The sequence below is a fragment of the Diadema antillarum genome, unplaced genomic scaffold, assembly GCF_040938485.1.
Source record: "Diadema antillarum isolate AM-2024a unplaced genomic scaffold, OU_Dant_1.0 scf00000123, whole genome shotgun sequence".
Lineage (NCBI taxonomy): Eukaryota > Metazoa > Echinodermata > Echinoidea > Diadematoida > Diadematidae > Diadema > Diadema antillarum.
Genome location: NW_027271012.1, coordinates 591,178 through 604,404, shown reverse-complemented (window position 1 = coordinate 604,404; position 13,227 = coordinate 591,178). Strand labels below are relative to the sequence as shown.

At 39.2% G+C, this 13,227-nt stretch overlaps 1 protein-coding gene across 1 annotated transcript; it reads right to left on the bottom strand.

Annotated features, from left to right (window-relative positions):
- Positions 1-4,315: 4,315 nt before the first annotated feature.
- LOC139720164 (sperm-associated antigen 6) lies at positions 4,316-12,818 on the bottom strand. The gene is made up of 9 exons (XM_071631529.1): positions 12,744-12,818; positions 10,784-10,879; positions 10,029-10,195; positions 9,427-9,610; positions 8,483-8,688; positions 7,451-7,777; positions 6,713-6,904; positions 5,770-6,032; positions 4,316-4,871 (listed from the first exon to the last, which is right to left on the bottom strand). Exons 1-9 carry the CDS (start codon positions 12,766-12,768, stop codon positions 4,805-4,807), a joined length of 1,527 nt encoding a protein of 508 aa, XP_071487630.1. The 5' UTR covers positions 12,769-12,818; the 3' UTR covers positions 4,316-4,804.
- Between the last annotated feature and the right edge of the window lie 409 nt (positions 12,819-13,227).

The following is a 13,227-nucleotide window of genomic DNA, read 5'->3' as shown; positions in this document are numbered from 1 at the left end:
TCTTGTAAATTGTTCCAAAGTCAATGTTTGTCATCCGGAGTGTGTAACTTGGCATTTTCAGTGATAAGGACGGTGCATCATCAACAAGGTTAAACAGGATCCTGCCTGTCATACCATCCCGAGACACTTATATTCACGCAACAAACGCAACTTTCAGAAACAATGACAGAGCTGCTCCTCCATGACCTTTTCCCCACATTCTTTAACATGAAGAATGAAGCATTAAGCACGGCTCTCTAGAAGTATTTTGAAGTTTTCCAAAGTGCTAAATCATAATAGAATGTATAAAAAGGCAGCAATTGTTGATGTACAGTTAAATGACCCTACAGGTAATGATCAAAACTTCCTAAAACACAAAGTCTACTGTTTGTGTATTGCAAACACTATTTTTCATACATCATGATCCGACACAATGTATAAACTGAATGATTTGTCAAATTTCTCTGTCAAAGTTCTCAATAAGAAATTGAAATAACATGATTTAGAATATGAATTAGAGTCCTGGTGATTATGATACATTAGTTTGAAAATGAGGTGTATATGACTATATTCAGCAAAGATATGTTTGGTGTGTGTAAATGTGTCAAACAGAATGACCAATCACAGCCTAAGTGTACCTGTGATATGTTGACAAGACTTAAAATCCTGTTAAAGCTCAAAGATGTGACTGTCCCACTGTTCATCAATGCCATTTCCCTCCCCCCCCCCCCCCCCCCCCTGTTTGGTGGAAACTACATGTGTTATGTGTACACTGTGTACATAAAATGTACCTCAACCCCATTCTGTTGATGTTTTTAGAAGGTGATATGTACATTCTTGATATTCAATTGATGGCAAAAGCTGGTGTTAGTGCAGCCACACACTAGAAGTTCCTACCAGAATTTGATGAGACTCTTCAATAAAGTGATTACATATCTTTGCCTTGTTGGACTGAAGTGTGGTAAGACAAATTATGGCATCCTCTAAGCACTCATGAGGAAAGTTGGTTGTATTTTTGTTTTCTTCCCTCACTGTCCTCCAATCTGCCTCCAGTCAGCGACAGATTTTCTTTATCAAGTCTCTCTACTCTGCATTACATAACTACATTTTCATAATCTGAAGACGGTCAATATATCCAGTGTATATTACTGTATAAGCTGTTATTTTCACGAATTTCGAAAATCACAGTTGGACCGCAAATTTAACAACACACGAAAATGTCACCATGCCCTAAGGTAATAGTGCGCTTATGAAGGCCTCTGTGTCAATTCGCAAAAACAACATCTCACGAAAATGTTCGTGACCTCTTCATTTGCGAAAATATCTGTACGCAAAAATAACAGCGTATACAGTAACCACGGTTAGTCACAATTTTCACAGTGAAATGTCAATGGTGTCAGCTCTTATTTTGCAAAGTGTAGCAGGAATCTTGAAAGAGAAATGAGCTCAATGCGGCCAAAAAGTGACAGCTCACAGCTCGCATGGAGCTCATACTTCCACATTTAATGTATTGTCACAGATTGGCCCTAGTGGGACATTGACTTGTGAATTACAAAGGTTAATCAGAAGCTGAGTGGAATTACCATCAACAATTTTTAGAGAAAATGAAAGGAAATCTTTTAAAATCTTTCGAAATCAGTGACTGCTAAATATTCATGCACTTTGACAGTTGACTCTTTCTCTTCTGTTAGAAAGAACCATCTTCAAGACAAAATGAGATTTCCAGCACTTGTAGTAAGACTATCAAATTGAAACTTTGTATGTGCTGGATCATTTGCTCAAGATTGCATTTTGATACTGTATACACTGTTATTTTCATGTGGATTTAATTTTCGCGAATTTCGCGATTCACAGTTGGAGCGCGAATTTTACAACATGCGAAAATGTATCCACGCACTAGGGTAATACTACATTTACATTAGCATTGGCGTCTATTCGCGAAAATGTCGATACATTGTAATATTTGTACGCAAAAATAACACCTTATACAGTACATTGAATGGATGGAGAAATACAAACCTTATTCTAATGTGACACAGTGGTCTTTGCACTTTGCTTGAAGTTTAGTGTACTGCCAGTTAGAGAGCTAATAAATCAGCTATGAAGTACGTAGCATACCATTACTTGGCATATAAAAGAAAGTTACTACAAAGGGAAGTCAGTGGAGTGAAATTCAAAGGTAGCTGTGATCATTCACAGGTGATTTCCAGTCAGTAATTTTTCGTTTATGCTTACTAGTATGTAAACCTCAGATATCAGGTAGATTCTTGATGGTGTCTCTGCCAACATTAATGAGTGTGTTGTCAGAGGTTAAACATCCAGAGCGTGTCATATGCGATGATCATATTCCAATAAATCAAGAATTTGTACATTGAAGACACATTGTGGTGCTGTTTCATTTTAATACGCTGTACAGTGGACTCTTGTATAGAAAACAGTTTATCTGGTGTAACTCTCTTTAGATTTTGAGCTTGTTTTCCAGCATCATAGATCAGTCTCTTTTATTTTAGTGTTTTTCAAACTCTATTTTAAACAAATACATTGTATTTGATATCATAAAGTTATTTCTCAAATCCCGGTGAGTTTGGGACAAGAGTCCATTGTGCAGCTGCAAGTCTTTCTTGTTGGAACTTGGAAAGATAGGTTGGGTGGGGAGATTGTTGTGTAGTGTGTGTTGGGACAAATGCATATACACTGTACATGTATAAAAACTGGTTCATTTACATTGCCTCATCAGCCTAATATCAGTTTGCACGTGTTCTGGGGAAGATTTATGAATTTCTGTGTGCAGCAGCCAAATCTGCTCCATATAGTCAACGAAAGCCCCCACTTATTATACTTGCTGTCGGATTTGTGCACATGTGAAATTAACGTGTCAGTCATTGAAGCTGTGTAGATTGCTAGATATAGATATAGATATATATAGAGAGATAGATACTGTAGATAGATAGATAGATAGATAGATAGATAGATAGATAGATAGATAGATAGATAGATAGATAGATAGATAGATAGATAGATAGATAGATAGATAGATAGATAGATAGATAGATAGATAGATAGAGAGAGAGAGAGAGAGAGAGAGAGAGAGAGAGAGAGATAGAGAAATAGATAGATAGATAGATAGATAGATAGATAGATAGATAGAGAGATAGATATAGATAGATAGAGAGAAAAAGAAAAAAATGTAATATTGATTTGTTTGCATTCTCACAAAACAAAACTGTCACCAGACTCGTGAATTATTTAGTGTAAGCTTAGTTCGCTCACTGGATAAGACTACAGAGTATTAATCACAACGTCCCTGGTTCAAGTCCCCCTGACAGGAGCAGAAGTAGCCCAAGCACTATATTCCTCCTCAGCTAGTCTTTCAGAAGGGACTTGAATGTGTCACCCCTATGGTTGACTATTCATTGCTTTCCTAGTGGCCATATTCAAATTCAAATACAGTATATGTATACCTACAGCTGCATATAGAAGGGATTAATTGCTTCATGGATGCCACATTTAAATTTACACTGTATTATTATTATTATTACAGATATTTTGATGATGATGATGATGATGAAGATGATGAAGATGATGATGATGATGATGATGATGATGAAGATGATGATGATGATCATCATCATCATCATCATTATTTATTATTTTTTTAAGCAGTTAACAACATAAGGAAGATGAGAGATCAACAACAGAACTTCTTTGAAATACATAAATGTTTATTTATTCACAAATATATCACATAAACATGCAGTCAACATGAAAACCACATAAGAAAAAAATAAGAGATATTTACAATGAGTACAAAATATGCAGATTATTTGCAGGACGGACCATAAGCACTCAGCAAATTGTGCTTGCAAAATGTAGCTGTGTAATTCAACCATTCATTCGCATGAATCGAAATATGCAATCTGATTAGTGGTTGTCATCAATGTTTGCATGGAAGCAAATTATAGTTCCATCTCTAGACCATAAACTGATACAAGTGCAGATAATCATAATTATGCTATAAATAAACAAGATTGCGATATATCATAAAGTAGAAACACAGGGTTGCAGGTAAATGAATCTGCATATGCATAGAGGAAGTATGACAAAACAACATTGCATGGGGTGCATACTATGGACTATTCATTCATTTGAATGAACAATGTGGTGAAATGACTACCATATACTTGTCGTACATTGAAGGTTGACAGAAACACAAAGAATTGTTTTATTACGAACTGATCTGCTGCAGTGTATCCCTTCACAATGTGATCTTCATCTAGACTTTGCCTCCGTGAAATCATCACCTCATGGCTTTCAATGTTCGTTTGTTTTGCTGTCTTGAAGTATAAAGCGTTATTTTTGCTCTTAGTTTGTGTCCAAACCTGAGCCACATCACCAGAAAACACCAGCAGATATTGTAAATGTTGTCTGAGGACACACACAAAAATATGTTTGGAATCACCTAGAAAGCGATAAGAAGATCTCATTTTTGTTTTATTTTCATTCTCAAAGATTTTCTACCTTAACTTTAAAAAAAAAACAGTAACCTCTTTCTCTAAATAGTGAAATTTTTGCAATCGTCCTCTGATTTAATGTCTAACTTCACATAGATCTAAAAGCAGATTGCGTGACAGTAACCACGACAACCAGTGTTCCCATAACTTGAATGAGGTAAAGACAGCATCAAAACACAGGTGAAACTTTCAATATCAAGCAGAGTGGCGTCCTTAAAAGCACATCTGACCACATCTGACGCTCTGTTGCGGGCTGAATGTTGGAATGAGTATGCGAGAGAGATGGTCCAAGGGGAATCTTGACTCCAGATGATTTAAGCAACGGGTTGGTACTGCTCCACCCTCTCCAGTAAGGCATCCGAGTAGCCTGGAGAGTAGTACCTGAAAATAACAAAGAGAGATATGGACTGTAATTCACTATCGCCTCAGCACTTGGTTCATTGTTCATAGTTACTTATCAAGAATGGATACATTACTGGCAACATCTACCCAGTCACCTTGGTAATGCCATCTCTTTGTATCATGCTCTGATCAGGGAGAGATAAAACTCGACTCAGCACAGGTAATATTTACCATGGCGATATATCTCCCTCAATAATACTCCTTCTAATACACTTCTATCTGAATAATCACTATCATGCACTGAGATGAACCTTTTGACAATTGTTAATCTTTGACTCCTGAAATAGGGGAACATTGAATAATGACACAAATTTCTGCTCATGGGACAAAGATGGCATAATTTTTTGGTACAAATGACATTACATAGTTAATAGGAAAAGGCAATGATGAAAATGAACAGGAATGACACAGCAGTGCTGCCTTTTGGACATGATGCATTTGATCTAAGAATTTATGCAAATATTCCTTTCTACCTTGGGGTAAACGATGTCTTTACAATCACATTCTAATGTAGCTTTGGCATCACAGCATAACCAATTTTACTCCATTGTGAAGAAACATTACGCAAACAAGAGAGTTTTACTCAATATATCTTAGCTGTTGGAGTCTTTTGAATTGTTTGAACCTTGAACTCTATGATAAGGAGCCCTGTGCATTATCACACATCTGTCTTTGAACAGAAAAAAAAAACCACCAATTACCAAACCACAACAACAACAAACCCTTACAGCAGCCACTTTATTCTTTATGCTTGTAGCTTATGTCTTTGTGAGTACCTTGGATTGGCAATCACACAGTGGACGTTCCCTTTACGAACAAATCCCCGCATCCACTGGATGACAGGACAATAAACAAGAGGTAGGGTAGCGAGTCTCACCTGACGATCTCCTCGGGGAAGCAATTGTTGATGGTGTTGATGTACTCGTGGAGGGCGCTGCCGGGCTCCGCCTTGATCTCCTGCACCTTCTTCAACCCCCCGCTGGTGACGAAGAGGCGGCGGGCGTTGGGGTCATGGGGCAGCACCTTGCTGAACTGGCCCACCACATGCTTGAGGATGTTGGGCGGGGCGTCGTGGAGGAGGGGCTCCAGGGCGGGAAGGTGGATGCACTTTTGGAGGATGTTCTTGAGGGCACGCTTGGCCTGAAGGGAGGTAACATAAGAGGGTACACTCTTTATGGATGCATAGCTTGCAGTGCACTAAAGTCATTTAGTTTATCCCCTCCTCTTTCCCTTATGTCTATTTTCCTTTATTTTTATGTTTTCCCTTATTCAATGTGCATAGAGAAATTAAATTTATTTTGTGTGATATGCACTTCATAAAAAATGATTTATTATTATCATCTATCCACATTCCTTTCTTAATGTTAGCTTGGGTTTAGACACCATACATGTTGATTTGATGTTTGAAAGATTGTCAGTGTTTACAATACAACTTTGTATATCTTAGAGAGGAGCATTGCTCCTTTTCATCAACTCTCTCCAAAGTACCGTCTATGCATGTTCACAGAGAAATATAGAGCAATTATTAATGAACACAAAATAATATGTTGCAACTCACTTTTAATCCTGACAAGGTTGAAGAACATGTACATGTATTGAGAACAGGGATCAACTCGTTGCTTGCTGCAACTGTAGTAAGACTGTTCAGGATAGGGGGTGTCACATCCAACTAGACCCCATGGAAGACCAGCTATTGCAGACTCTGAATATGAGCTATCCAGCCATCTTCTCAGATGGAAATGAAACAAACAAACAAACAAACAAACAAAGAAACAAAGAAACAAAGAAACATGTTGGATGGGTGGAGATGTTGGCCATACCTTGGTCTGAAGGTCCTCTGAGGCATCCGCCCGGATGTAGCACTGCAGAAGCCTGGGCAGCACGTTAGCCACGGCCACGGCCTTGGCATGCTCAGGAGTGTGGCGCCCAATCTGGCCCAGGGCCCAGGCAGCAGCGGCCTGGATGTGGTCTTCAGGCTCCTCAGCCAGTGTGATGGCCAGCTGGGTTACACCCTGGGGAGCAAAATTACAGTAGATGGTGCAAGATGAACCAACACTGGAGCCGACAAATTTAAAATCCAACCCATGAGGCATAACATTATACAGTCTTATTTTGATGAATTGAACACCATATGAAATGCAACTGAAATAGTAAGCCATTCTGGTCCCAAAATTGATATCTTATATAATACTTTATTTGTTTGCCTATAACAATATTTTCCTGTAACGAAGAAAACCACCGGTCCAGAGGACTTTGTGATAACAAGAGTCACCTACACTGTCCTCGTTCAGAAAGGAGTTATAGCCAGAATTGGAAGGGGGGGGGGGGGAACAGGAATGCAATAAAATAGGCATTTTGCCATACATCTACCTGTCAGACATGAGACTAGATTCAAACTGAAACGACAAATATTATCTTGACACGTGTTTCAATCTTAATGCTATTACTGCAGTGAGATAAGTTAAGCTGGCATTCCGTCATCAATAAACACCCAATGCCGGCTGAAATCATTATGCAACCAAGCCAATGGATTGACCTTCCTGGAAAGAGTCACTCACCTTGGATACAATGACCGCCATGGCAAGGTTCTCGGAGTGAGCAGCGACGTATCCCAGCATCATGACACCGGGAAGCCTGACGTTGCCCTTGGACTCTCCGACGTAGTCGACGACGGCCGCCACCCCACCGGCGTTGACGATCAGCTGCGACAGCTCCGGGGTGTGCTTGGCGATCTCGCGGATCAGCGTGGCCACGTTCTTGCGCACGTACTCGTCCTGGTCCTTGAGGCAGGTGAGCACGGCAGGGAAGATCTCAGCCTCAACCACCATCTCGGCCAGGTCCACCGAGTGCTTCGAGATCTGGCTCAGGGCTGAGAAGACTTGGCGCTGTCATACGAGAAGAAAAAATGAGCAGATACAAATACTTCATCACATTTTGCTTTTTTTTTTCTTCAAATATCAAATAATAGAGCCAACTGGTCGTGACCTTCATGTACATTTAATGCCCACTGACTACAGGAATTCACATTGTACAGTTGGTTAGTTGAAGCACAGTAGCAACTAAATATCACTTGAACATGTGGTATGGGAAACTTCAAAGAGAACAATAGAAGCAACCAGGTAAAAAAACCAACTTATACTCTCCACACATTACCCTGATCTTGATGAACAGAAATAACACAAGAAAGACCATGTTCACATTTCAATTTCAAGACCTTGATAAGTACAATTCCACTTTGTCAATGTTGTCTCAGTACCATCCATCCTGATAAATGTAACAATGTCCACACTGAATGACAGAAACCTTTGCATAATATAATTTTGGATATATTGAGATAAAGGGGAACAGCTCCTGTGATAAATAACAATGTTCATGATATATATTCAAATTTCATTGATTTGTTTTAGAAAATAAAAGGTGCTCCTAGGTTGTTAAACTTATTTCAAAAGAAAAGCAACCAATTATTTTGACGAAAGAGAGGAATATCAATATTCCCTCCTCAATCAAACAAGCAACCTCTCCCCTAAAAAAAAGATTAATAAAAAAAGATAAAGAACAAGAATTTGCTGATAACACATCTACAAACTTACCTTGAGCTTGGCATCTGGGTTGAGGATCATCTGGGCCAGATGGGCGATGGCTCCAGCATCTACCACCGTCTGGGCCAACTCTGGGGAGTGCTTGCAGATGTCACTGAGGGCGGAGGCAGCGATGCGCTTGAGGGAGAGCTCCGGCTCCTGGATGCACAGGACCAAGAGTGGGACGGCCCCTGCATCCACAACGGACTGGGCCAACTCTGTACAGGTTGGGGGGGGGGGGGGGAGGGGAGGAAGAAAGAAGACAGAGATAAAAATACATTATCAAATTTCAATTCCAAAGTGTAGAAAATTAACTAGATAACTGAGGTCCATGATTGCCTTCTCCGACACAGGCTGATAGATTGAGATGACACAATGCAGCACTACATTATACCAAGATTGTAACAAGGAATAAACATGTAATGATGAATCAGATCTTCCTTCTGTTCCCTGTAGCATTGAAAGAATAATTATTATGTTTGGTTTTGAATCTGGGCACATTCTATGACAAATGAGGAAACATCCTGTGTTCTATTCCACACTCTGCTGAAAATCATACATGTATCTTCTGAACATACCAAATTGATTATGACACAACAACATAAGTCTTAGCATGAAACAAAACACTGGTTTATGTTAAAATTTCCATGCAAAATTTATAGTAATATTCATGTTTCTTTTATACAAATAGAACAAAAGCAAGGGCTTTGAAGTACTTGAACATCATGTCACTTTATAGATAAAGAGTTCTCTAAACAATTCCAATTGATGTAAGTACCTGTGACAGTTTCAACAACGGGCTGTCATCTTTCTCAAACGATGGCTAATTGGTAGCCGATATTTAGGTGCCAATCATCTACATTCATCAACCATCCTTATGAACTTATTTTGCAAATCATATCATTTTGTATGCCAATCATTGGTAGCAAATTGGGTTATAGTAATTTCCTGCTCACCTGCATTGTGCCTTGCGATGTAGCCCAGGGCCCAGGCAGCGGCCTCCTTGACCCCAGGGTCAAACTCCTCCAGACAGATGACCAGAGCATCCAGGGCCCCACAGTCCACCACAGACTGGGCCAGCTGTGGGGAGTGCTTGGCCACAGCACGCAGGACAAAGGCAGCCGCCTTCTTGTAGAATCTCTGTAAAGGATGTAATTGAATGAACAAAAATATAATGAATACTTCTGAATAATTCAAAAAGACAGTTCAATATGAATACAGTTGCACTTGGATGAGGAAATCTGCCTTTTGTGGCAAAATACAGCTTGCTTTTAGCTGGTAAATGTAAAAGCTAGAAAACATCTGCAAAAGAACGACAAAATCAACAATTTCTCTCTCCTTTGACTCCTGACAAATAGATGCACCCCAAAATAATTTCATGAGGCAATAAATAAACTTCCAATCTCTACACATATTATCAACATGTTTGCCATTATATGTGGCTGCAAACCTTGTGTAATAATGATTAGTTATGTTGTGATAGTACACTATGATGGGGAATAATGACACACATAGGAACATTTGGGAAGAAAGATACATGTGTGCAAGTGCAACTCACATTTTGCTCAGCGAGAGAGTAGACCAGCTGAGGAAGGATGTCTCCCTTGACAACGGCCTCTGCCAAATCGTCATTGTAGTTGGCCAAGCGACCCAGAGCGAGGGCGGCAGTCTGTTGGATTGTGGGGACGATGTCCAGAAGTAGTGGACGTAGCAGAGACATCACACCTTGACAAAGTACATGGGTCAGACAAAAGCAGTGGTAAAATAATGATCACACAATTATCACTTTACATACATTTCATATATTGCATATTCTATAATACTGGATAGATAGATTGATAAATTGCATTTCATTGAGGTATTCATGTCTTGCACTCAAAAGACTAAATTGTACAATGTATTACATTGTAAAAAAACCCAGTGTGAATGCATAAAAGAAACTTTGATAAGTGGCTTTAAAACAGAGATGTAATATTCAAGGGAGAGTAATGTACACAAGCACACATGAATACGGCAAAATGAGCAGTGCAGACTAACATAGGAAATGGTGTCAGTGATATCCATGGATGAAAAGGACTGTACTTTAAATGTCAGTAACCTGTCTCTGGGAATTAAACCATGAAGGCATTTAAAATCACATCTCAATCTGAATATTTTAACCAAATTACAAAATTGCAAGATTAATGTGGCACTGATCAGACATTTTAATCATGACCCAATTGACTGCCATAATATTTTATGTGGTGACAAAGCAGAAACCCTTTTAAAGTATCTTTCTAGTGTTCCCACTTAGCCTCCCATGTCTTGACTTACCTGCATTTTGTAGAGTTTCAATATTCTGCGGCCTGGAAGCCAACTCTGCGACGGTCTGTACAAATGTTGTCCGAGCTTTCTGGTACTGCTCAAATACTGCAAAAAATAAAGGGAGGTTTGTTGATAAAGTATGAAGTAGCATTTGCTTTCTACACAGAACGTCTTTGATTGCCTGGTTGGTGGAAAACAAAGTACCGGTAACAATATTATGCTATCATTGAATGTCAGTCTGTAGAGATTTCCATTTTTAGTCTGTAATATTTCTGACATATTCAATTAGATTTACATTATACACACCAACTCATACACGGGGCATAGGTGCAGTGTGGATCATTTTTGTCAATAGCTAGGACTAGAATGCCTAAACTCCTGATAAGGAACATCCAGTCATGTTCAAATAAAGTGGGAAAGATCATAATCACTGCACATTGGTACTTTTCTCTTCTTCTTTTTTTTTTGCAGATATCTACTGACCCACTTTTAAATCTCTCAGATAAGTCTCACTGAAGTAACTCACATGTAAAGAACTCAAAGTCATCAGGCCCTACACAGCAATTCAGAATTTAGAAATAATTTCAGACGTGCTTTCTTTCAACTTCATTTGTTACATACTCTCCCAACCCCTTATTGTTTGTGTTAAGTAGAAAGTCTACGTGTTATGTAATTTGCATCTCCCCAGGCTTTAACTGTGCCATAGTCCTGTGTTGAACTTTTTGCAGATCCTATGTCTTTTTGGGTCTTTTCCTATCATTTCTAAAAACGTTCGGCTTCTGAATGGTCCCCCAAAACATAAACGATCACGTCTAGCTGTATATGACTGTTGTTTTTCATGTGGAAATAAATGAAAAATTACATTAAATGAGGCCTATGAGGATGCATAATTTCTAGATTTCAGTGTCCCCACATAAATGGACAGCACATTGACAGTGGTACTGTAGACTTTTAGATCTACAAGTGTTTTTATCACATTAGATGACTGGAGCTTGAACTGCATGTAGGTGCCTAGTAAATAAAGTTCTTTAACTTCTACCTAGATTATTATGTTTTCACTTCATCATTTCCATTGTTATCCATTAGCACTTGTCCATGGCAATGACAATTTGCATGCATTGTCGGTTGTGTCTTCTTGGGCTTGGCTTGTGCACAAACTTTTGGCCAACTGTGAGTGAGTTGTCTACAAATATCAAAGTTGGCCAAAAGTTTGTCCGCAAGCCAAGCCCAAGAAGACACAACTGACATTAATGACAACACATGCAAATTGTCATTGCCATGGACCAGTGCCAATGGATATAATAGAAATGATAAAGTGAAAACATATTATATGATGATAATTAATTGATATTCATATTGTCAGATCCAAATCCAATGAGTAGAAATCTAGGTCATTCTAGCTAACGTTTAACAGTTAGGGTCTATCTGACAATTAGATCCTAGACGTCTATGAATAATTACTTGGGTATACTTGGGTGTAGAGACTGGAAGCAAAGCTTATTTGTCCCTCGTTACAGTTCTGTCCCGTCTCAGGTAGGGCTCATATTTGATTGGGTTGTTTCTCCAGTGTCTTTCTAGGGACGACTTGAATTGGTTTATGGTGGTAGCGTTCATTTACTGATAAAGATAACATCATCCTGGATTTCCAGGCATACATGATGCTGCTACCTAATAACTTATGGTAAATAAAGGCATTTTTATATTCTAGGTAAAATCAAATCTAACACTTGTCTGAGTGTCTGAGCTGCTGTGAGGCACATCTCATGTTTACTGCACACACACACCACACCCGGCACCCTGGCCCCACTCCTTGTTCATTCGCATCCACAGAGCAGAGAGAGGCATCCCGTGCCGCGCATGCCAAGATCTTTTTGTGACTGCTCTCATACAAAAACACAGGCACATCTAAAATTAAAACCACCAAATTCGTTAAGTAACGAAATACTGTCATCACAAATGCTTCATTTACCTTGTAATACTTGTCTCGAGCTCATCTTGCAGTTTTCTGCGATAAAATGTCACTGTAATCGCTAATATATTATCCTTTTCTCAGACACGACGACGTGGATTTCTAGCAGCCCACACGCACAGGTTTACTGTTTCGTTGCTATGCCAGCGATCGCAGGCGGGATACTGACCCGGAAGTTCCTCCAGGAAGGTCATTATGCTATGTGCATAGTCTTATTTTGCCATTCGTTTGGCGGAAAAATATTGTATCCTGGACCGCATTTTGTAAATAAACGACTGTGTTTATGCAAAAAAAAATCGAAATGTAAACAATTGGTGTTAGAAATCGTTAGTCAGGCTCAGAACTCTCGTTTGCATCTTCCATCAGCTGTTTCAAAGATGTCACGCATGTTCTTATCGGGAACCAGCACTATTGCTGGATTATCGCGCATTGCAGGGCTCCAGCAGCAATGGACAAATATTCCTGTAAGTATACAAACAAACCC

Bases quoted from the DNA above. Each gene is read 5' to 3' on its own strand.
- LOC139720164 (XM_071631529.1), bottom strand. From the start codon at position 12,768: ATGAGCTCGAGACAAGTATTACAAG. The intron at 9,611-10,028 runs GTGAGTTGCACT...CATCCTTTACAG, and splicing joins ACTCTCTCGCTGAGCAAAAT to AGATTCTACAAGAAGGCGGC. The intron at 7,778-8,482 runs GTAAGTTTGTAG...CTCGTATGACAG, and splicing joins ACCCAGATGCCAAGCTCAAG to CGCCAAGTCTTCTCAGCCCT.